Below are 21,374 nucleotides of genomic sequence, written 5' to 3'. Positions count from 1 at the left end.
AGAAAATCAGCCCTGATTACCTCACTGATCACAGATGCAAAAACTATGTTAGAATTTTGGAGAGCAGCAGCCGAAGGCCTAGGAAGCTTCCTGGAAGCCTCTGGGACCAATTTATCCTGATAGGCAACCAGGACAGTAGTAGCCAGACAGCATCAGCCCTGACCAGGCCTTGGGACAGGGAGACAGGTCAGAGACCGTTCCCTCAAGAACCTGGGACTCTGGTAGAAGGCATTCCACCATTTGCCACGCCTGGAGCCCTGGCCCATTAGTTGAAATGAACTTCCTCCAAAGATCCCTCCGGCCTGGGGGCTTTTGAGTGTAAGTAAGCTCCTGCTTCAGAGAAGGCCTTGCCATCTAAGTCCCGGTTCTGGCTCTTTGGCCCCCAGGAATGTAAGCCTGGCTGGGGAGTGGGACCGTGGGAAGGAAGTCTTAGAACCAGAGCCTGGGGTCCAAGGTGCCAGCTACAGGAGGACAGTCCCACTCTGCCCAGGAAAAGGGTGGTGGGGGGGGGGGGGGCGGGTGGAGGGAAGCCTGCTTCCAGGCAGGAGAGGGTACCTCCACAGTACGTTTCTCAGCAAACCACCCTTCTTGGGGAGGGCTAGCTTTGGCCAAGAAACCATGGAGAGCCCCCTCACCTGAGGGAGGACCAGAGCTGACTCTCCTTGGCCAGGCTGGTTAAGCCCCAGGTTGCAGCACAGCCAGGCTTGGAAATCTCAGAATCCAGCTCAGCCTACGGTCTCTGGCCTGGGATGAAGGTGGACAACGGGTATGGAGGGGGTGGGAGGTAGGAGGCGTTGCCCGATGGTCAGAGGGCTTATCCTGTCCACCAGCCTTCCCTGGGAACTGGGGAAAAGCCTCTAATTAAACAGGAGTCTGCAGCCAAACCCCAGGAGAGATGCCAGGTAGGCAGGGGTGGGGCAGAGAACATGCCAGCAGCTAGAGGCCCTGAGGTGGCCAGGGATCCAGGGGAGGGCACTGGCTCGGCCAGTCCTTCCCACGTTTATGCATGCTGCTCCCCAGCCTCACACTCCCTGGCCCCCTGTGTCTGTGGTGGTAGCCAGGGGGAATGTCGGGCATAGGGCCCGGTGCCCCACACCCCCCTCAGCCAGTGGAACGTCCCGCTCCACGGCCTCAGCACAAGGCTGTCCCGGGGCCAGGCTGCCCAGACAAGGTGGGGTTGCCTGGGGACTAGCATGTGCATGAGGAACCTGATGACTGGAGCTCCTCTCCTGTCCTCCCTCTGATGATACCTGCCTGGCAGGCCTGGGTTGACTGTCCCCATGGGGCCCTGAGCATCTCGACTATACAACCTCACCTCTCTTATGTGAGGGTAGAGGGCCAAGGATAGACCTGGGCACTCAGGAAGTATTCGCAGCATGGTGGAATGCATCAGCAAATCAAAGACTCAACAGCAGCCCATACTCCTTGGTGAGGACACTCCAGGATCCCCTTCTTTGCCTGTGTCTGCACCCTGTCCCCCCCAAACACATAGCCAGACTGCAGCACTATAGAGCAGGGCCAGGACCCGGAGACCCTAGGACTGGGAGGCTGTGTCTGCTATTCCTCCTGCTATTGCATTGCTTTGACTGCTCCTAGCCACTCCAACTCCCAATCTGTTGTCCCAAAGGTGACTCTCAGCCTTCCAGGACATTCTCATTAGCCCATGGCTAGAAATTCCTCTCGTTGAGTAGGCAGGAACCAGGAAAGGGGGGGGTCCAAAGGTAGGGTGGGACAGGAGGAGGGAGAAATAAGGGACTCCGGGATAGGTCTCTTCTGCTCTGAGGTTGAGCTTGGGCCCAGCTGGGCTGCCCTGCCTCACCCCCTCGCCCCCCTACTTCCTGCAGGCTCAGGTGAAAAATAAACACAGTCGGCATTTTCCCTGCAGACCGCAGCGGTCTGCTCACAGGCTGTGTGCACCCTGAGAGCCCTTGCCACCACCAGCAGAGAAACTCCCTCGCCTCTGACGGTTGACTCTGAAAACCCCCAAACGCTTGAGCCCCACAACACTTTCCCAGTGAAGAAAGTTGCTGCTTCCTCGGGCCTCACGCCTGGGGGTGGGGGAGTGTGTGAGACCTGAGTGCCCCCCCCCCCCCCCCCACCGCGCTGGCCACCTCCAGCAAGCCTCCCTGTGGCAGAGATGGTGCCAGAAGTTCCCGCCCTCCTGTTCCCCCACCCACTGACACACACACACACACACACACACACACACACACACACACACCCAGATTCTCTGTTGATTACAACTGGCAGACACATTCAGTCCGCTTTCAGCACTGAGTGCCTGTGTGCCAGCCAAAAAAATGTTTCAGGCTGAGAGAAAAACATTTTCCAATGATAACTGAGTGGTTACCATGTCTTAGGCACAGTTCTGAACACCTTACAGAGTTTAACTCCTATGCTTTTAAACAAACCTAGGATATAGGTATATTACACCCATTTGGTAGATGAGGAAACTGAGGCACTAAGAGGTCACACAGCTTGCCCAAGATCACACAATAAGTGGCAGAGCTGGGATTCTACCTACTGTGCTACAAAGGCCTTATGGTTGGTCATGGACAAAACCTGGGGGTAGAGGGGACGGCGTGCCAGTCCTCACCCCAGTTTCCTTTCTCCAGCCTGGTTGGTCAGAGTTCCCTGAACCAGTGCCTCCCTCCCTGACCCTAAAAATGCTTCAGTGGGTTCCGGGACCCCTGGGATTGGGAGTTCTGGCCACACCACCTGCCTACCTACCTGCCAGGGCTGCTGGCAACCAAGAGCCCGCCTGGTGGCAATAGCTGGACATGGCTCCCCGGCCTTAGTGCACGTGCGCCCCACTCATCCTCGACCAGCCACCATCCAGCCACGCTGGCTTGCCCTTCTCCCGCCCTGGTGCCTAGCTCCTCTCTGCCTCAGCGCCTTTACCCACCCCTCCTCCTCCCCTCATGACTTTCCATGCTTCTTCCGGCTCCTTGTGAGCCTCACTGCTCATTCTGACCTCAGTCTAAGGGTCAGACTTGCAAACGACTGGCAGAGGATCCACAGCCCAGCAGGCAGAGGTGCCCACATGGTGCAGAGGTGGGCCTGGGGGTGCCGGAGGGCAGCACTGGCTTGTTAGTCATCTCCACCTGTCCAGGTTCCGTACTCGGCAGAGGGAAGGCCTCTGGAGTCCCTGGTGCTCCAGAACCTCTGCGTGCCCCACCCACTCATCCGCCACGGAGCCGACTGCAGTCACCCAGTTCCTGGCTCCTTGTTCCCTATGCCTGTGTTGGAGCTGGAGAGAGACCAGTGGGGACGAGCCCACAGGAGTGGCAGATCCACACCTCAAGCCTCATGCTCATTCCTGGGCAGAAGCTGACTGGACAGAAAGGTGGGCTACTGATACAGTATAGCCTGGGCTTCAGTTCCGTGGCCCAGCGGCCCTGCACAATTCCACACACTGGCCGTGCTCAGAGCCCCCTATAGCTCTCCCTTCTCTTCCTCACACTGTCAAGAGCCAGGCTCCAGCTAGGGCCTGGCCCTGAGCATACACTCTGACCTCGATCAGTTCCTCCTGGTTCCTCTCCCAGCTCTAGGGCCCACCAGGTAGCCCCACAGCTCCCTCAGACCTGTGTGTGGAGCTAGGGACCCACTGTCCAGCACCAGTGGTTGCTTAAGTCCCAAGGAGTCTGGCCAGTTGCTGGTGGGAAGCTCCCTCAAGGCCTGGGACCTGGAAGATGAGTGTCCCAGAAGAAAGCAAGCCCCCCAAGACTTTCCAGAGGAGACTTGTCTACATATCAACTGAGCCCGGATTTGTGGATTCCTGCAGACCCTCCCTCTACAGATACACCCCAGCAGGGCTCATGCGGTTTTATCCCCAGCCCCCGCTCTGGGCCCTAATGCCCAGGACATGGTGCTCTCCAGAGGACGGCCCGCGAGCTCCCCGCCCACAGCGTGCCGGACGCCTTGTGCCAGACACCCGCCGCAGAGCACGGAGCCGTGGCCGTTTGGTCAGCTGAGCTGGAGGTCTGGGGGGTGGCTGGACCACACCCTTGTGGACCAGGAGGCTTGGGTCCCACCTGCCAGCACGGTGCGTTGCCATGGTTGCACAGAGCCCTGCCAGGTGCGTGTGGCCAGTCTACCAGTCGCCCGGCCTCAACATCAGATAACAGGGCCTTGCCACAGCAGAGGTGGGGACCAGAGTCCCTGCATGAGGCCTTGGCAAACCACAGGCCTGCTCTAGACCTAGCCTGGCCCCAAGGCACCCTCAGAGCTAGCTGAACCTCACCGAGCTGAGTGGCCTGGCCCACAGCCTCCAGTGGTTTCTATGCATTCGTTTACTTGCGCTTTCCTTCTTCCTCTTTGAGGTGAACGCCCCTCAGGACAGGATGTTTTTAGAGGAAAATATAAGCTTCCGGGAGCTGCTGCAGCTGAGCTGCTAGTTGATGCTACCGACACACCGTATGTGGTGACTCTACAGCAGCCCTGGGGCTGGGCATCCCTGCCCCCTCAGCCCTCCCAGCCCCGGGGAGGTCTCTTAGCCAGCTCCTCTTCAGTGCCCAGCTGTTCAGGAGCCCACTGTGGGCCAAGGCAGGCCAGGACAATCTCAGAGCTCAGGCAGTAGGGAAAGCAAGGCTCTGCAGAAGGGGCACTAGAGGAGTTCAAGGATGTTTTTCCCCATAGGAGCAAAACCAACAGGCTGTGTAGGAAAGGTAGGAAGAAAAGAGCAGAGATGCTCATTTAGAGATGGCAGCCCTCACTAGGAACAGCCTGCTGTATGCCCAGCACACCGAGTTCTACTCCCTGACCAGAGTCTGACCAGTCTTCCCTTGTCACTTTAAGACACGTGCAGATCTTGCAGATGGGGAAAGGGAAGCCCAGAGAGGTTAAACAACTTGCCCAACGCCTCATGGCAAGTAGCGACAGATCTGGATTGGAATCCAGCCCTTTGGGATTCCTGGCCAGAGATCTTCACCACTCTGCAAGAGGCCTCACAGTCCAGGGGTAGTGTGCCAGCATGGAGACCACACATGTGAACCCAGTGGTCCCCAGATTCCCTTTCCCCCACTCGGTCTCCCCACGCAGACGTCCAGCCCATAGGGGCCTGGGATCTTTGACTTTGCCAGTTAACACCCTGCCAAGAAACTTTCTTGGCACAAGCCGACTAGTGGTATGGCTGTGACCTCCACCTAGCCTGTATGAAGGATGTCTTCACCCTGTCCTCACAGGAGGTGACTCAGTTTCTCAGTCATCAATGACTAAAGGAAATGTGAGAGGTCATCTCTCCACAGGGTCTGGCCTGTGCTCATCCCTCCACATGTGAAAGCAGGGGGTAAGGATAGCTGCTGGCAACTGAGGTGGCTCTCACGAGGGCCTGGCACTGCCCAGGTGGGAGAGGCCGGAGAGCCTAGGCAGAGCCCAGAAAGGCGGAGGGCGATGGTACCTCCTAGGCAGGCGGGGGTGGAGACTTGGAGATCTTGTCCCCAGCCTCAGCCCTGCATTTCTGACTCTGATGAATTCAAACCAGCTTCTGAGGAGCAAAGACAAGATGAGGTCTCTGGTCTGTACTAGCTCTCTGTACCAGCCCCAGGAGGACAGTCCTGCCCTGGGGCCATGGTCAGGAAGCTCATTTGGGTCTAACTTTTACAGCTACTGCCAATTAAGACCCTTGGGGCTCTGCCTGGACCGAATCCAGCGGTTTATCCAAAGGGAAACAAGGCACAGAGCGGAAAGGAGCTCCTGCAGGCTTCGCTGCTCACACCCAAGCCCTGCAGGCCCAGGGTCCGCACAGGGAGGGAGGCAGGGCTGCTCCACCTGCCACAGCGGCCCTCTGAAGGCAGAGCCCCCTAATGAGATTAGTTAGGGGGTTCCAAAAACCACACCAAACAGTTCTTACAGATACTCACCTGGGTGTAACAGAATAAAAATACATGGGAGACAGGGAAATACCAAATTCCGAGGGGGTGAGGAGTGGGGAGGGAGGGGATAGGGGCAGCCAAGGGGACCCAGCTGGAGCTATAAAACCCATTTTTTTCAAAAAGGAGTGCACAGATATGTTGTCTAAGAGGCAAGGGAGCATGGAGGTAAGGGCAGGAAACACATGCCTGGGTTCAAATCACTCCACCAGCACTTCTAAGGTGCACGTCTCCCCATGCCTTGGCTCCCCATCTGTAGGCCGTCCACATCTCATGGGGTTGACGTTGGGATTAAATTAATAAGGAACAAAATAAAAGAAAAAAAGACCAAGGCTTTTCAGGAAAGCCAACTTTGTGCCAGGCTGGGGCCGCGGTCCTTGACTTCCTTTGGACTCCTGCCTGATTGCTATCAGGCCAGACTGTTGAGCTCCTGACCGGCCTTCAGTGACCAGAGCCAGGGGACTGGAGGCAAAGAAGGGCGGCGATCCAAGAAAAAACTGCTCTCAAAATGCCCCGGGAGGGCTTGCCCATGGTGTGGTGTGAGACGACACAATGACAACAGACACAACACACCCCCAGGGACACCTCAGCTTCCTCAGTCAGCCCATTCCCAGTGACTCAGGGCCTAGGACACCCTCCAGCCCAACCCCACGTCACAGAGAGGAGGGCACCTGATACAGACACACCCAACAGTGAGCTCCAACCTAAGCCAGGACCAGCAATGGAAGAGGGGGTCCACCAATGGACAGTTAAGCATCATCCTGCATCCTTTTGCCAGGCATCAAACCTGATCAATCTTAACTGTTATGTGGAAACATTTTCCAGGCCAATGTTTATTCTGGAAACCCTGGGCTCCTGCTTCCAACCAAGAAACACAACCCTTTTGGTCCTAAAAGCCCTGCCTTGTCAGACATCCAAGGAGGAAAGTATCCATCCCTGACCAGGCCCAGAGCTGTGATGTCATGCCCAGGAGGGGCACTGAGGGCCAAGTCTGTCCTTGGGGTCAGAGAATCCAGCTGGATTCAGCTCCTGAACACAACAGGAGTGGGAGTACCACTCAGCTTGGAGGCCTGCAGTGCCCCCATCACCACACACTTGAGAGCAAAGGAGCACAGCAATGGGGAACATGGGCTTTGAGGTAAAATAGACTAAGTCCAAGCCCTGATGCCAGGCACTAGCATGTTCTTAACCTCTCTGAGCCTCAAATCCCCCATCTGTAAAATGAGAGCAGTAATAGCATCTATTTTCTCAGCTTCTTGCAAGGACCTTGATACTGGGATTGAAAGCCCCAGGCACAGACCTGGCACTCGGGAAGTTCTCAACACATACACAATTGTCGCCGTTGTTATTCTCCCAACAACTATTTACTGAGCACCTACTCTGTGTCACACCCTGTGTGGGGCACTGAGATCCCCGCAGCGAGGAGGCCAGATATGGGCCTGGCCCAGTACATCTTCCCCAGCCCTTTCTGATCCAAACCACCATCCCTGAAACCCCATCTCAACATGGCCATCACCCCTTGTGGGCTCGGCAATCCCAGCGTCGTCTGTCCCTACACCCTGTGGACTACAGTCCCCCCCAAGCCCCACCCATGGGGCTGCCCACCACAGCTGGGCGGCTCCCACCCGCACAATGCTTAAAGCTGGCCAGCACGCTGTGGGGAGGCTGCCGCAGCCTGGCACACACGAAGCAGCCGCCCTGCCTGGACCCCGGCTGTACCCAACAGAGACCTCATTGCTGCTGGCACAAATCTCTCCACAGGCTGCCTCTCTGCATCCCTGAGGGCCCACCCACCCTCTGCCTGCCTGGCCACTGGGCCAGCCACAGAGCCATCTGATTTGAATGAAACTTCAAACTTAATGACTTTCATGCTGGTTATTTAAAACGCAATGTAATTTTCTTAAACACCCTATTATTTCCTTTGATAGCTACAAAGCTTCCCCCAATCCCATAAGCATGTTTATTTTTAGGGAAAAGAGTGGTTTGCAGTTGGTCATAGAGACCATAGGGAGAGGGAACCCACAGAAAGCAGGGCAAAGAGTCAACCATAGCAGCCTGGAGATCCACAGCCATCCTGCCTTCCTGCTGGGGTTGACTCTCCACAGACACTACAGGGCCCTGGGTAGGCCCCTGACCTCCAAAATGCCAGCACATCAGCCAGCAGCCCTCCTGTCCACCACCTAACAGTGGCCAAGTCCGCCTTCCCGTGCTCCCCCTGCATGGGGCCCAGTGTTCTCATCTGTAAGACGGTTCTGCTGGCTTCCCAATGAGCCTCCCGCAGCCATTCCAGGCATGTGACAGGACTAGGAAAGGGGTCCCGGGGCCACCAACACAACCTCAGCTGCCTCCCTCCTGGCTCCTCCAGACATTCTGCCCCGGGTAAAGCCTCAGGGCCTAAAGCTTTGACCAGCTGGATCAGATCTGTGCCCAGATAAAGTGGCCCCAGGCAGTAGCTGCCCACACTGGGAGGGTGGGTGGGTGTGGCCCTGCCATTCGGGGCTCCCTGGCAAGGAAGACGGCCCGGTGGTGGGTGTGCGTGCAGAGGTCAGCTGAGCCCCACCAATGCGGGGCGTCCTCTGGGAGTGGCTATTTTTAGATCCTAGGCTTTCATGTGGCCAAATGATGTAGTTTACAAAGCATCGGTAATGCGTTTCAGATGGCGGCCCAGCAGATCGGGAGGCTGGGCCTCTGCCACCAGAGCCAGGTCAGAGTTAGTCAGAATGCCTTCAGCCTGAACTCCCATCACCTGTCCCTCTGTCCCTCCCAACCTTCTTGCCTGATGGGGAAGCTGGCCCTGGAGCAGTCCTGGCAATGCCCAGCAAGCCCCACCTGATGCCCATCTGAGCAGCAAGTGTCTCCAGCCAACACTTATCTGAATGTCAGCAATCCTTCATGGCCAGGGATCCCCACTCCTGACTGAGAGAAGGAAACTGAGACCTAGAGAGATTAACAGATTTGTTGGAGATCACACACCAAGGAGAAAAGTTGGGCCTGCCTTCTGGCTTCCCTGCCCATCACAGTTCCCTGCCCTCACGGGCTAACTGGGCTTTCTGGGAGGGGGGAATCTGTCAGCCCCATGTGGGCCAGCCCGGATATGGTGGGCTGGGGCAGCTTAACTACGCAAACCCCCAAAGCTCACTGTTCTTGGGGCAGGCCACGTCCTGCCTGTCCACGCCTCAGCCACACACTCGTCATTGAGAAGAAGATAGTGTAGGGCCCAGACAACTTTCCTGTCTCTGGACAGAGAAACAACTGGTTGTTTTAATGGGAGGGGTGAGGGGTAAGGCAAGCTTACTTGGCAGAACGTCTGCTTCCTCTGCCCTGCAGGGAACTCTGGCTGTGGATCGGCCGTGATGCCCATCTTCCTCAGGACGGTAAAGCCGTGTGTACTGGCAAAGCCCAGGCAGTCGACCTCCGTGGGACAAACTCCCATGGGCAGCTTCCCCACAGGAGAGGGCCAGACTCACACCCATCTTGGCTCTGCACCTGGCCATGACCCCTACCCAGCAGGGACCATCCCTCACATATGAGGGGACTGTGCCAAGGGGAGCCCAAGGTTCTAGCAGCACCGGGAAACAACGCTATGACCAAGACAAACCCACCCAGGCTGCAGTTCAGAGACTTTGTGTATGCTAAGGCTGGTGTGGGCCACATTTTTTTAGGGAGGGAGGTGATGACAGGTCCAAACCCCAGGCTTCGTGGACCTGTAAACAGGCATCAAACTGCCTGAAGGAAGAAGCTAACAATGTCCTGGATTCTCAGAGACCCTCCCTAGACTGCTGGGGCCTCACAGTCTTGCTAAAGACGATGCTGGTCGGGGCGCGTGGGTGGCTTGGTCGGTTAAGCGTCCAACTTCGGCTCAGGTCATGATCTCACGGTCTGTGAGTTCGAGCCCCGCGTCGGGCTCTGCCACCCCTCTTGCTAAGCTCAGAGCCTGGAGCCTGTTTCAGATTCTGTGTCTCCCTCTCTCTCTGCCCCTCCCCTGTTCATGCTCTGTCTCTCTCTGTCTCAAAAATAAATAAACGTTAAAAAAATTTTTTTTTTAAGATGATGCTGGTAAGAGGCGCTCTCTACATTGTGGCTACATCACCAATGTGCTGAGGCACCTGACCTCTGGGGTTCAGTTCCTCTCAGTAAACAGGGGGCCAAGACCCTGGACCCACGACTCTAGAGAGAGACTGAAAGACAAATGAAATAACATGAAAATGGAAACTTCCACCCCTGAGTCTCTGTTGCCTTGCATGTGCCAGCATGCTGGGTCTCCCTTGCCCAAAGCCCACCCCCTGCCTTGGCCTTGCTCGCACTCCGCCTATCAGCTCTGGGCCTCCCAGCATCCACACTGCCCCAGCTGCTGGCTCTGCCTGCCTCCCCCTCCATGCCCAACTCAAACCATGCGCCAATGGTCACCACCTGGCTCTTCATTCTGCCAACACACGCATGTGCCTACCAGCCACTCCTAGGCTCTGGGACCAGAGCTGCCTGCATATCAAGGTCACCTGCTGGGTCCTCCCTGCTGGCTCTTCTCCAGCCTCACCTTGTAGTCTTCACAGACCCTGGGCTTTGGGCCACCCTTCCAATGACCAAGAACATACTGATTCCTGATCTGCTCTGCTCTGACCCTGCCCCGCAGAGTGTTCTCTCACTTCACCTATGCAGGTCCCGGCCAGCTGCAACCATGACCTCTCAAAAAGCCTTCCGGGTTGCCCACCACTGGCCTCTCCCTCCTCACTGCCCTTCATCCAACTTGGGCAGAACCTCAAAGCCAGCTGTGAATGCCCCGGAGGGCATCTCTACCTCATTGGGACTGAGATCCTCTGGGAGGGTAGAGACTGCCACCCCTCTTGCTAAGCCAAGGCCAAGCATGCAGGGGCCCAGAAACTCCAGTAGGGGTCTGGAACCAGGGTTCTAGATACAGCAGGCACTCTGTCACCAGCCAGCTGAGGCCATGAGGCCAGACAGGCTGGACAGCTGTGCTCCACATTGCTGCAGGGGGGCTGGCTGCTGAGTTGAGGAAAAGCAAACGTGGGGGCTTCAGAAGTGCTCCACCCACCCGGCACGGCACCCTCTGCAAGAGCTGTTCACTCCAGTGCTTGCACTGACAACATCTGCCACATAGCAGGAACCCATATACAGTGAGTGCCTCCTTCCATGCCCCAGGAACCCAAGGAGGTCAGAACCCTCATTCTCCTCATTTCTAGATGGGGAAACTCAGCCTCCCGGCGGTTAAGTACTTACCCAGGGCCTCTCGGCCAAAGAGTGGCAGATACGGTGTTCGAGGGTGGAACTTCCAGACAATGCCCTCCCTCTCCATGTCTCTAATTGGCCTTGGATAGATCTCTTCCCTGACCTGGCCTTCCTGTCCCCACCAGTAGAAGGAGGGTAGTAACCCAAAGATCTGTGCACTATACTGTTGGGGAAGGGGGAGCCCTGTGACCTGATAAAACACCTGTTTCCTCCACCAGAGTCTTGTTTGTACACAGCGGCAGGAAGCAGCCAGTCACAAGGCATGAGAGAGTGTGACTATGGCTTCAGGATCACAGCTGCCTGAGGAGGCTCACAGGGAGGCGGTGGCATCCCCCTATCCCTTCATGCAGCTGTACCCACCCTAATCCAGCCTGACCTCCGCAGGCATTTGACTTGCAACCAGGGCCCCTGCAGCCCCTTCTCAGAGCTCAGCTAAACCGCTTTTTCTACACAGACAAGGGGTGGGGTATGGTCTTGTGAGACCAAGAGGCCACGAGCTGCTAGTCTCAGGGAAGGTACCACCAAGCCCTCCCCTCTTCAACCCCACTCACACCTGTCTTGGGGCACGTGGGGAGGTAGGCAGAGCTGGTAGGAACATCCCCATTTGTTGGCTATGGAAACTGGCGTGGTGAGACCCAGGTACAGTGGGATGAAGAATTCCTGGGCCTAGGTTGGTCACCTAGGGTTGGGTCAGTCCCTACGCCCCGCTGAGCTAGAGGAGTGGGCAGGCAGTCTTCTAACTCCAGCCCCTGGGGATAGAGTGGGGCGAGAGTCTCTGGGATGAGCCTCCTTGGTGCTGCTGTCTTGGACCTGAAAGGCAGCAAAAGGGCGCCCTGAAGGTAGTCGCACCTTGGGTGCGACTGCAGATTTTCCAAACACCACAGCCAATACCACACAGCCTTCCAAGTCAGGAAGGAATGCAAGTCAAAAGAACTCTGAAGTCCCACTGCCCACCATGAACCTATTAAACAAACAACAACAAAGAAGAAACTCCATGTTGGGGTTTGCACACTTAGGCACTGCAAGGAACAAGCTGCAAACTGGGGTACAGAGGAGCAAAATGCTATGGTTCTTGCTACATTTTTTTTTTTTAAGATTTTATTTTTTTATGTAATCTCTACCCCCAGGGTGGGACTCGAACTCACAACCCTGAGATCAAGAGTTGCATGCTTTACCAACTGAGCCAGCCAGGTGCCCCTGATTCCTCCTCCTTTTTGACCCCATAACTCTCTTGAAATGTACTGCTCCAGGAAAAAAATCAAAAAATAACTAAGAAATGATTTGTACACATCATCGTTCCTGCTGTAATGAAGGCAAGCTCTGAGCAAACTAGAAGCTACAGGAGGGATGACACAGATGCTATATGTGGGCACCGTCTGAGGGCCTGCAAACATGCACCCCCACACCAGGGGAAAGGGAAACACTGGGTCAAGACATGAGGGGGTGCATGCAGGGCTGACCGTGTGAGAAAAGGTCTGAGCGAGGCATGGAGGCTAAGAAACAAATGGGTCTTTTCCCTATTTTTCTGACAAAACAGCTTAAGCCCCAGACATCTTACATAAAGGGCTTTCACATGGCTGTGGGAGGGGGGACCTCTTTCAGATAAATCTCTAGAGGTGGCAGGAGAGGATCTCAGGACAGAGTGAGTAGTGAGAGCTCCCATCCCGGCTCCAAGAATGGTACTTCCCCTCCCAAAAATCCCTAGATGAGGTAGGGCAGCAAGCAATGGGCCTGTATACCTAAGTCCCCGCCCCAGAGCCGGCCCCCAGGGTTCAGACTCCTGGAGCTTTGTGGCCCAAAGTAGAGATACGGCCCTCCAGACATGAGTCTATGTCCGGCCTACCAGTGAGCCACCACTAACCCAGAGGAGCCAGGAGAGCAAGAAGGGACCGCTCACAACCAAACCGCTACCTCTCAAGCCCAGGACACACTGGCACCTTCATGGGCACTTCCCTGGCACTGCTGCTTCCAGTCTACACTCCAACTCTGGGAAGAGGACTCGCCACCCCCATTGTGCAAATGAGGAAACTAAGGCTGAGAGATACTTTTGGCAGATGGGCTGCCTTTGGTCTAAGCATAACTAGCGAGTACATCATAAAGCAATGCCAACCACCACGGCCTGAAGACCTGCCAAGGTGGGCAAGGCAGCTGATGCCTGGGAGGATGAGAGAGGTCCCACCTGGATATTCACAGGGGGTGTCTCTGGTAAAGTGATATTTGAATTAGGCCCCAAATGAGGAATGAGAAGGTGGCAACTACATGAGAGCTAGGGAAGAGAGTTCCAAGCTGAGGAAACAAGTGCAAAGGTCCTGAGGTGGGAAAGAACCTGACGGGTATAAAACAGGCCAGGACAGGGGCGCCTGGGTGGCTCAGTCGGTTAAGCGCCCGACTTCGGCTCAGGTCACGATCTCGCGGTATGTGAGTTCGAGCCCCGCGTCGGGCTCTGTGCTGACTGCTCAGAGCCTGGAGCCTGTTTCAGATTCTGTGTCTCCCTCTCTCTCTGACCCTCCCCCGTTCATGCTCTGTCTCTCTCTGTCTCAAAAATAAATAAACGTTAAAAAAAATTTAAAAAAAATAAAAAATAAAAAAAAATAAAACAGGCCAGGACACTAAAGCTATCTATGGAGATAGAGTATGGCGATGAGAAGGAGGGGCTGTCAGCAGAGGCCGACCACCCAGGCACTCAGGCTGTGGTGTGAGGTTTGGATTTTACTCCAAAAGCAATGGGAAGCCACTACAGGGTCTCATCAGGCAAGAAATGAGATCTGATTGATGCCTGGCTGCTATGTGGAACCTGGACTGGGGGTGAGGGCATGGGTTCAGGTGGGGGCCAAGGTCGAGGCAGAGAGAGGCTGGAAGCAGCCATTACTGCCTTCTGGGTGAGTGACGGCAACAGTATGGGCTTTAGGGTGGCAACTGAGGTAGAGAAGTGGGAGATCTGGCATGTTTGGAAGGGAGCCCAAGTACCCTGTCCTTATCTGGTGGCCAACTCTGCACCTTCAGAAAGCTGCCCGGCAGATCCTTCTCCACAGCCCACCGCCCACGTCAGGGCCGGCTCCACCCAAGATGCCCCAGCAGGGCCTTCTGAGACAGCACTCCTCTGACCAGGGCCTGGTTCCAGTCTGTTCATCTGTCTCTTCTACTCAGCGAGGCATTCCCAGAGACAGAAAGGCTGGCTGTGACCTATGTGGTGCCCAGCCTGGTGCCAGACTCCTCCTAACAGGCTTCACTCCAATCAGGGCTGGTGATCAACCATCACTAACCCTCCCCAGCAAGGCCCACTGGCTCCCTCTCTCTGAGGCTATAGAGGGCTGGCTGAGTGTATCTCTGCAGAGCTTCACTGGACATAGTGGCCATGGGTCAGCAGCACTTCCTTCCCCTGCTCAAGTCTTGCTCAAACCTGCACCTCCTAATCCCCCCAGGGCTCATTAGCACAGCTTTCATCTAACCCCAAACCCTGGAGTCCAGAAATGTGAGCTCCACGGTCAGGAGTCCAAGCAAGAGTCCACTGCCTCCACTGGGCTCCCCAACATTGGAACGGATGCCTGACCCCTGGCTTGGGGCATGCACAGACACCAGGATGGCCGTGGAGGTCAGGCACAGGGGAACAGCCCCCAGTCCCTGCAAGAGCCAAAAGGCTCAGCTGTTTTTTTGTTTTTTCAATTGACATCCAATTTGTATATCATAAAATTCAGCGTTCTAAAGTATACAGTTCAGTGGCTTTTAGCATATTCACAAGGTTGTATAACTTGCACCACTATCTAATTCCAGAACACATTCATTACCTCAAAGAGAAACGCTATAGCCATTAGCGGCCACTCCCCATTCCCCCCTTTCCTCAGTCCCTAGCAACCACTCATCTATGTTCCATCTCTATACATTTGCCTATTCTGGACACTTCACCTAAATGGCAAAAGGCTCAGCAATCTTCCAGGCCCAAGACTCCAAGTGGAGCCATGGAAGGGGCCACAAGAACAACGGGGCTTCCTATCCTTTTTGAGAAGAGGATTTGCACCAGACTGGCAGTCACGCACATCCAAGAATCTGAGTTTCCCTAGGGAGCAAAGCCTTACTCATCCCAGAATTCCCTTAAAGCCAGGCCCAGAGTTGGCCCTCCCACTTCCCCCTCCCAATCTCAGAGCAGAACAAAGCCAACAAAACAAAAACAAGCCGTGGCTACTGGTCTAGGCCAGGATCTGTCTACAAGCCTACATTAGATGCCTGCCAAACATCAGCCATGAAATAAACTTTGACCAATTCTCCTTTCCCAAAAGGAGAATTCACAAGAATTCACAAGAAGCCATGTACTAAAAAGAAGCACCCTTTTAGGTAAAAGATCCCCCTCTCCCCACTGGCAGTTGGCTGTGAGGTGGTCATTTGGTCCATCGCTCCTGGCAAGGTTTGAGTCCGCATGCTTTGAGGCATCCCACATGGTAGCTACTCACTCATGCGCAGAGGACGACCCCGGCATGGGCTCTTCCCACTGTCTGGGGAGGTTAAGCAACTGGCCTTAAAAGCTCTTTGGCACAACTGGTGACCACCTGGATTCCCTCAGAGGGGGCAAAGCTGGGAGGGGGCCTAGTTCTAAGGCTCAAGGGCAGGGGCTGGGCAGCGTGTCATCTGTCCCATGGGCTCAGGAAAGCAGAGCTTGGGAAGAAACCTGCCAAGGCAGTTCTTCCTCAGGGCCCCTACAATGGACTCCTGCGACACTGTAAGGGTATCTTTTCTGATAAATGTGTTCCCAAAACATGGAGTCAATCAATTTTGCTTTTAAAACCAGCCCTAATTTAAATGTCCAACAACTTTTTGGGTAACACCAACAATTACTTCTATTTGCTATTCATTTTTAACTATCAGGTTTGCTTAAAAGAGGCTCCTCCCTTGTATTCATGCACATCTTCCTCACCCAGTGTGACCCCAACTTAGGCCCATGCCTCTGTCCTTGTTCCCAGCCCCATGGAACAGCTGATACCAGCACAAAGAAAGTCATCTCCAGACCTTGTCTTCCTCCTCCCGTGTTCCCGGAAGCCAGGCAGTGGGAGGCTGAGCTGGGTGGGGAGGAGGACAAAGGGACTTACCTCTACACGAGAGGGTATAACACACAGAAAAGCATCTGCTATAGCTAGAGAAAGATGCCGAGGTTGAAAAAACAAATGACCCAGGCTAGGGGAAGAGTGATGTGCCTGCTTCAGCAGCCCCCTCTCCCCGCCCCCCCCCACCAAGAATCCTGATTGCTGGAGTTGGCCATCCGTCCGCCTACACTCTGACCAGTGTGAGCTAAAGGAGACCAAATGGTCCCATCACCACACCCTTACAGAGAAGGGGGCCCTCCCACTCTGGGGTCTCTTGCACTCACGCAGGCCATGAAAGGAACACAGAAATCCAACCGCCTTCCTGAAGCACTGTGGAATCACAAGAGGCTGGAGGGCAGCCTGCCCTCCTAGGACTGTTCTTGGTCTTAGGTCTTTTGTCTAGTCATGGTTGTCACAGTGACCACAGCGCCCTGTCCAAGCAATTCACCTGCCGGTGGTTTGGCAGTGCTGTGTTATGTCAAGTTGGCCCCAAAACCTAAGAGTTTACCTGTTGTAGGAGACCCAGAAAGAATCTATGTTAAGCATCTGCTGGTGCAGGGTGGAGGTCTCTAGGAAGAGGTGTTGCCTGAGATGGTGAGGTCAAAGGGCAACCGCCTCCCTCACAGACGTGAAGGAAGCAAACACCTCAGAGACGGAGCCACCCTAGAGCAGAGAGACCATTCAACCATCACGCTCCTTCTGCATTTGAGAAAATGGGGAGTCCAAGGGCCAAGGAGCTCATTTCTAGAGTCAACAGTTTACCAGGTTTTCCATTCTGGGTTTCTGGGGAGAAGAATCTGTCTTCTCACCTCCCACCGGCTCCAGCATCAAAACAGCTTTCAGAACCAACTCTCCTCACTTCTGATCTGAAATGGCCCAGCAGTCACCCTCCTCCCTCAGGGTGACCCCCACTAGCCATGTGAGCCTCCTACCTGCCGGCCCCTCCTGCACGAGGCCTCCACTTGCAGCCCCAAGCCCCCAAACATTTAGTGTACTGTAGGACCTCTAATCTCACCCCTGATTTAGGCCAGCTGAGGACAGTCTGAAACACTAATCTCAATTTTTTTTTTTTTTTTTTAAGTGCAGCTGTACTGCTCCAATGCACTCAGAATAGGCTCTTCTACCTTTCAGGTCATCTGTACCAATGAGGCAGAAAAGCATGGTTTGTAACGATCATGGAATCTTTCAAAGCGCTTAAATATATTTAATTAGCAAAATCATTCAACAGGTCCCTTACCCACACCACTGATTTGAAACACCTCTGCAGGCCCTTCCTGGTGCATAGGAAAGCAAACCAGCCTCATAAAAACCTACTTTCTACACATTGCATTTGTGGTCTTTCTCTGGCAATAGTGCATTCATGGCAAGAAGGACAGAGCGAGTCGAGTCTGTTTGTCCTGCACAGCCGGGAGCTCTGAAGCACACCAGCATTTCTGCCCATTCCTCCAAACACCCAGGCTTGGGGCTCAGGCTCCGGGAAAAGGCCAACTGCAAAGCTCACAGTTCAGACCACACCAGAACACCAGCACCTCAGGAGGGGAGGGAATGGTGTCAGCTCAAAAATTCTCGGAAAAGACTCTACCCTGGCATTACCTAGCATCAGGACAGGGCCTGCACCTGCTTGTGAGCAAGCTGGGAGGACAAAGGCCAACAGCTGGAGGGAAGGGGGTGCCTAGGGCGGTCTCTCCTTCCTTCAGCAAAGTTCTCCTGCTTCCCATCCCACTGGGTGTATATGGGAAAAGACACCAGAAAAGAGTTCTCACTTATCTATTTTGTTCTAGGCACAAGACACTTGTTGCCCATGCCTCACCTACCTGGTCAAGGAGGTAGCAGGCACAAGGCCTGCGGGATGCCGGGGCCACTTACCAGTGGGGGCTGCGGCTGGGGGTGCTGCCCTGCTCCCGAAGGGGGTGGGTAGTGCATGAGCAGATTGAAGGCCGAGTAGACGGTGTCTTTGTACATGCCGCTGGCGCACTCCGGGGCCTTCAGGCCTGGAAAAACCACAGCTGGGTCAGACGCGCCCGCCGGGGCTGTCAGGGCCGGAGGGGTCTGCTCTCCAGAGTAAGAATTGCCGAGGGGTCCCGTTCAAGTGGGACTTGAGAAAAAAAGCGCCGGGAGTGCCTCGGTACCGAGTTCCGACGAAGGACCCCGCGTCCAGGCCTCCCCTGGGCGGCCCCTACTTGACCCCCAGCTCGCCCGCCGGCCAAGGAACCTGGGCCAACGCTTTCTCCTCAAGACTGGGGATTAGTCAGTCACCTGGGCAGGAGGGGAGGCGGAGATGGCGGGGGTCTGTTTACTCCTATAAAGGTCAGGGCACCGGAAGTGACTCGAGCCCGGCGGCGCCCGGGAAACCCGCCCCCACCCCACCCCCCGGTTTTGCCGCCTCCTTTAGTTGCCGTGCGGGGTGCACCCCCCCCCCCCCCGCCACCCTCGTCCTCCGTGCCACCCCCTTTCCCACCGGGGCCTTAGCGGCTGGAGGGGAACCGAGCGGTAACTCACCGTCTTCCAGAGACTCTGGAAGTTTGTCGGGGAAAAGTCTCTGCGAAGCGTGTTCCCGCCCGAGAGCCTGCGGGGAGATCCAGAGGGGGCGTGAGGGGCGTGAGGGGCGCGGGGCTCGCGGCCCGGGGCAGGAGGGGTCTGAGGGATGGGTACCCCAGGGGACCGGGAGGGCGGGGCGGGGCCAGCAGGGCACGGGGGGCGGCTGGCGAGCGAGAGGCGCAGGGCGAGGGCCGGCGCTCACCTCGGCCCCGACCTCCGCCTCGCCGCGGGCCCCGGCACCGGCCCCAGGGACCCCCGCGCCGCCCGCCGCGCCCTCGGACTCATTGACCAGCGACGACTTGAGCTCGGCCAGGTCGCGCTCGGGGCCCGCGGCGCTGTCGCGGCTCTTGTCGTCCTGCTCCTCGCCCTCGTCCTGGAAGGCCAGCAGCTCGTCGGGCGCGCCGAGGTCGTCGCCCCCGCCCGCGCCGCCCCCGCCCGAGTCCAACTGCGGCATGGTGCGCTCCGCCCGCGGGGGCGCGGGGCGCGGGAGTGCGGGGCGCGGAGCCGGCCCGGCAGGCGGCGAGCCCGGAGTCGGGACCTCCGAGCCCGAAGCGCGGCGGGCGGAGCGCGGGCTGACTCCGCCTGGGCGGGCTGCGGGCGCGGGGCGCGGGCGCCAGGCTGAGCGGCTCCGGGAGCTGGCGGGTCCGAACATCAAAGGCGCCGCCGGCTCAGTGCGGGGGGCGGGGCGGGGACGCCGGGGGCGGGCCCGGCCGGGGGCGTGGCCAGCCGCCCCGCCCCTCCTTTCCTCGGAGAGGCCGGGACGCGACCGGCGCGCGCAATCTTAAAGGGCTAGTTCTCGCGGGCGTAGCTGTGAGGCGTCCGACAGGCTTCACCCTTCTGAAACGCGGGGACCCTGAACGAGACTCTTGACCTTGCTTCCTCACCTACAATATGGGATTCCCCGCTATGCGCCCAGGTTTCTCCACCCAGGCCGTGGGGGTGACCTGGAACGCAAGCCAAGGTGTGAATTGCGTCGGCCAGTACGTCAAGGGCTTGAAAATGGGGACTTCTAGAGGTTGAAGGCTGTTCGAAGCTGTTCTCCAACACCGGCTGGCAGGGTTAAGGTTCCTCAAAGTCCCATTCTCTGCCCTATTCTGCAACCCTAAGCCAATCTGGCACTTCCTTCCAGGCTGCCCACATACAGTGCGAACACAAGCATTATGCCCCTCACATGTTTACTGAGCGCCTGTTGCATGCGGTGCTAATGCATTACACCCTGTGACGTGCTTCTCAGCACTGTGGCATCTCTGAGGCGTGGAACAGCCAAGAGGACGAGGAGGAAGGATCCCCCAAACCCGGTGCCGATCTTTCAGCCCCCCACCCCTCCCTCCCTCCAAACTAAGTTCCACGCCTAGAATCTGCAGCGCAGGGATGCGAGGCATTGGGCAGCCACGTGGGCCGCGGGATTCCGACGAGGGGTGGGTCGTCCGAAGCAACTCAACACGGGAAGTCGTATTCCCATGGGGCCAATTGACCCCGAGCCTGACGCAGGCGGACTCTCGCAAGATCCAAGCAGCAGGCTCTATTAGAGCCAGAGGAGCGCGGGAACGCGTGCCGGCTTCCATCGCATCTACAAGGCACCCGGGGTCATGTCCACTCGGGCCTCCACAGGACGCTTGGCCTTGGCTCGGCCACTGTATCTGGTTAAAACATAGATCCTTTAGGATCGTTGTGCAGTGAACCGCAGCCCCCAGCAGGTTTCTGAGATGGATTCAGTGTCGACTTTCCCACTCTCCCGAGGGCACAGGGGCAGAGAGTATTAGGGAGGGACGGTGTCTTGGACGCCTCTCCGGCTCAGAGCCCCACAAGACCCCTGGCAGCAGCGCAAAGCGGGGCCGGAAGAGGGCCGCCCCGCCCTCCCGGTCCAGGCCCAGCCTGGCTGGCTGCGGATCAAAGAGCCAGGGCCGTCCTTCTCCGCGTTCAGATTCTATCTGCGCCCGCTCAGCGGGGCGGCTCGGCCTCCTACCTCACGACTGGAGTGCCCACTTTTCCTCCCTTCCGGGAGTTGGGGGCTGGGAGTTCCTAGTGCTCAGTTTGGCGACGGAGATGTGGAGAAGGTCCTGCCCATTATGTTCCCCCAGTCTCCGTTTCTGGATATGAGCTTGCTACTGTCTCACGTTGTCCCCATTGGGCGGTGGGGGTTGGGGGGAGGCTCCAGCAAGTCTTAGCCCAGTAGGGAGGGGAAAGGGTACAGGAGGAGGGGCCCATGCCCCCCCCCCCCACTTCAGCTTCTGAGGTTATAGGATCTGGCTTGGATGAGCCTCCTTTGGGAAAGCTGTATGGGAAGATGAATCTGCCCAACTCAAAGGCTTTGGGGGTCCTCTTGCGTTTGAGAGTGATCCCAGCTTAGCAGGAGCCTCCTCCAGGACAAAAAGGTCCCCAGACCCATGAGTGAACATAGAACAGTGGGGGTTGTTATCTCCAGTCCATGGAGAAAGGAGAGAAGTCAGGGCAACAGTGAGGTGGTTTGTTTTTCTCAATAAGGCTGAATTTTTTCAGCTTAAAGTATTAACTTTTAATCAGAGATTATGGATTTTCTGCTTTCTTGGTGTAAAAAACAGCTTTTCTTTGCTAAAATAATGGTGAAAATTGATTTTTTAAAATGTTCTTATTTGGCAAAAGAAATACTTGGCCGTTCTATTCGCTCCCC

At 56.4% G+C, this 21,374-nt stretch overlaps 1 protein-coding gene across 1 annotated transcript in view; it reads right to left on the bottom strand.

Moving 5' to 3' along the window:
- Positions 1-19,268, bottom strand: part of TCF7 (transcription factor 7) — a 30,802-nt gene extending 11,534 nt beyond the window's left edge. The window contains 3 exon segments of the mRNA XM_042935084.1: positions 18,053-18,177; positions 18,686-18,752; positions 18,927-19,268. Coding sequence (XP_042791018.1) covers positions 18,053-18,177; positions 18,686-18,752; positions 18,927-19,178 — 444 coding nt within the window. The 5' untranslated portion in view covers positions 19,179-19,268.
- Positions 19,269-21,374: the final 2,106 nt, after the last annotated feature.

The sequence above is a fragment of the Panthera leo genome, chromosome A1 (assembly GCF_018350215.1).
Source record: "Panthera leo isolate Ple1 chromosome A1, P.leo_Ple1_pat1.1, whole genome shotgun sequence".
Classification (NCBI taxonomy): domain Eukaryota; kingdom Metazoa; phylum Chordata; class Mammalia; order Carnivora; family Felidae; genus Panthera; species Panthera leo.
This window is presented reverse-complemented; position numbering and strand designations above follow the sequence as displayed.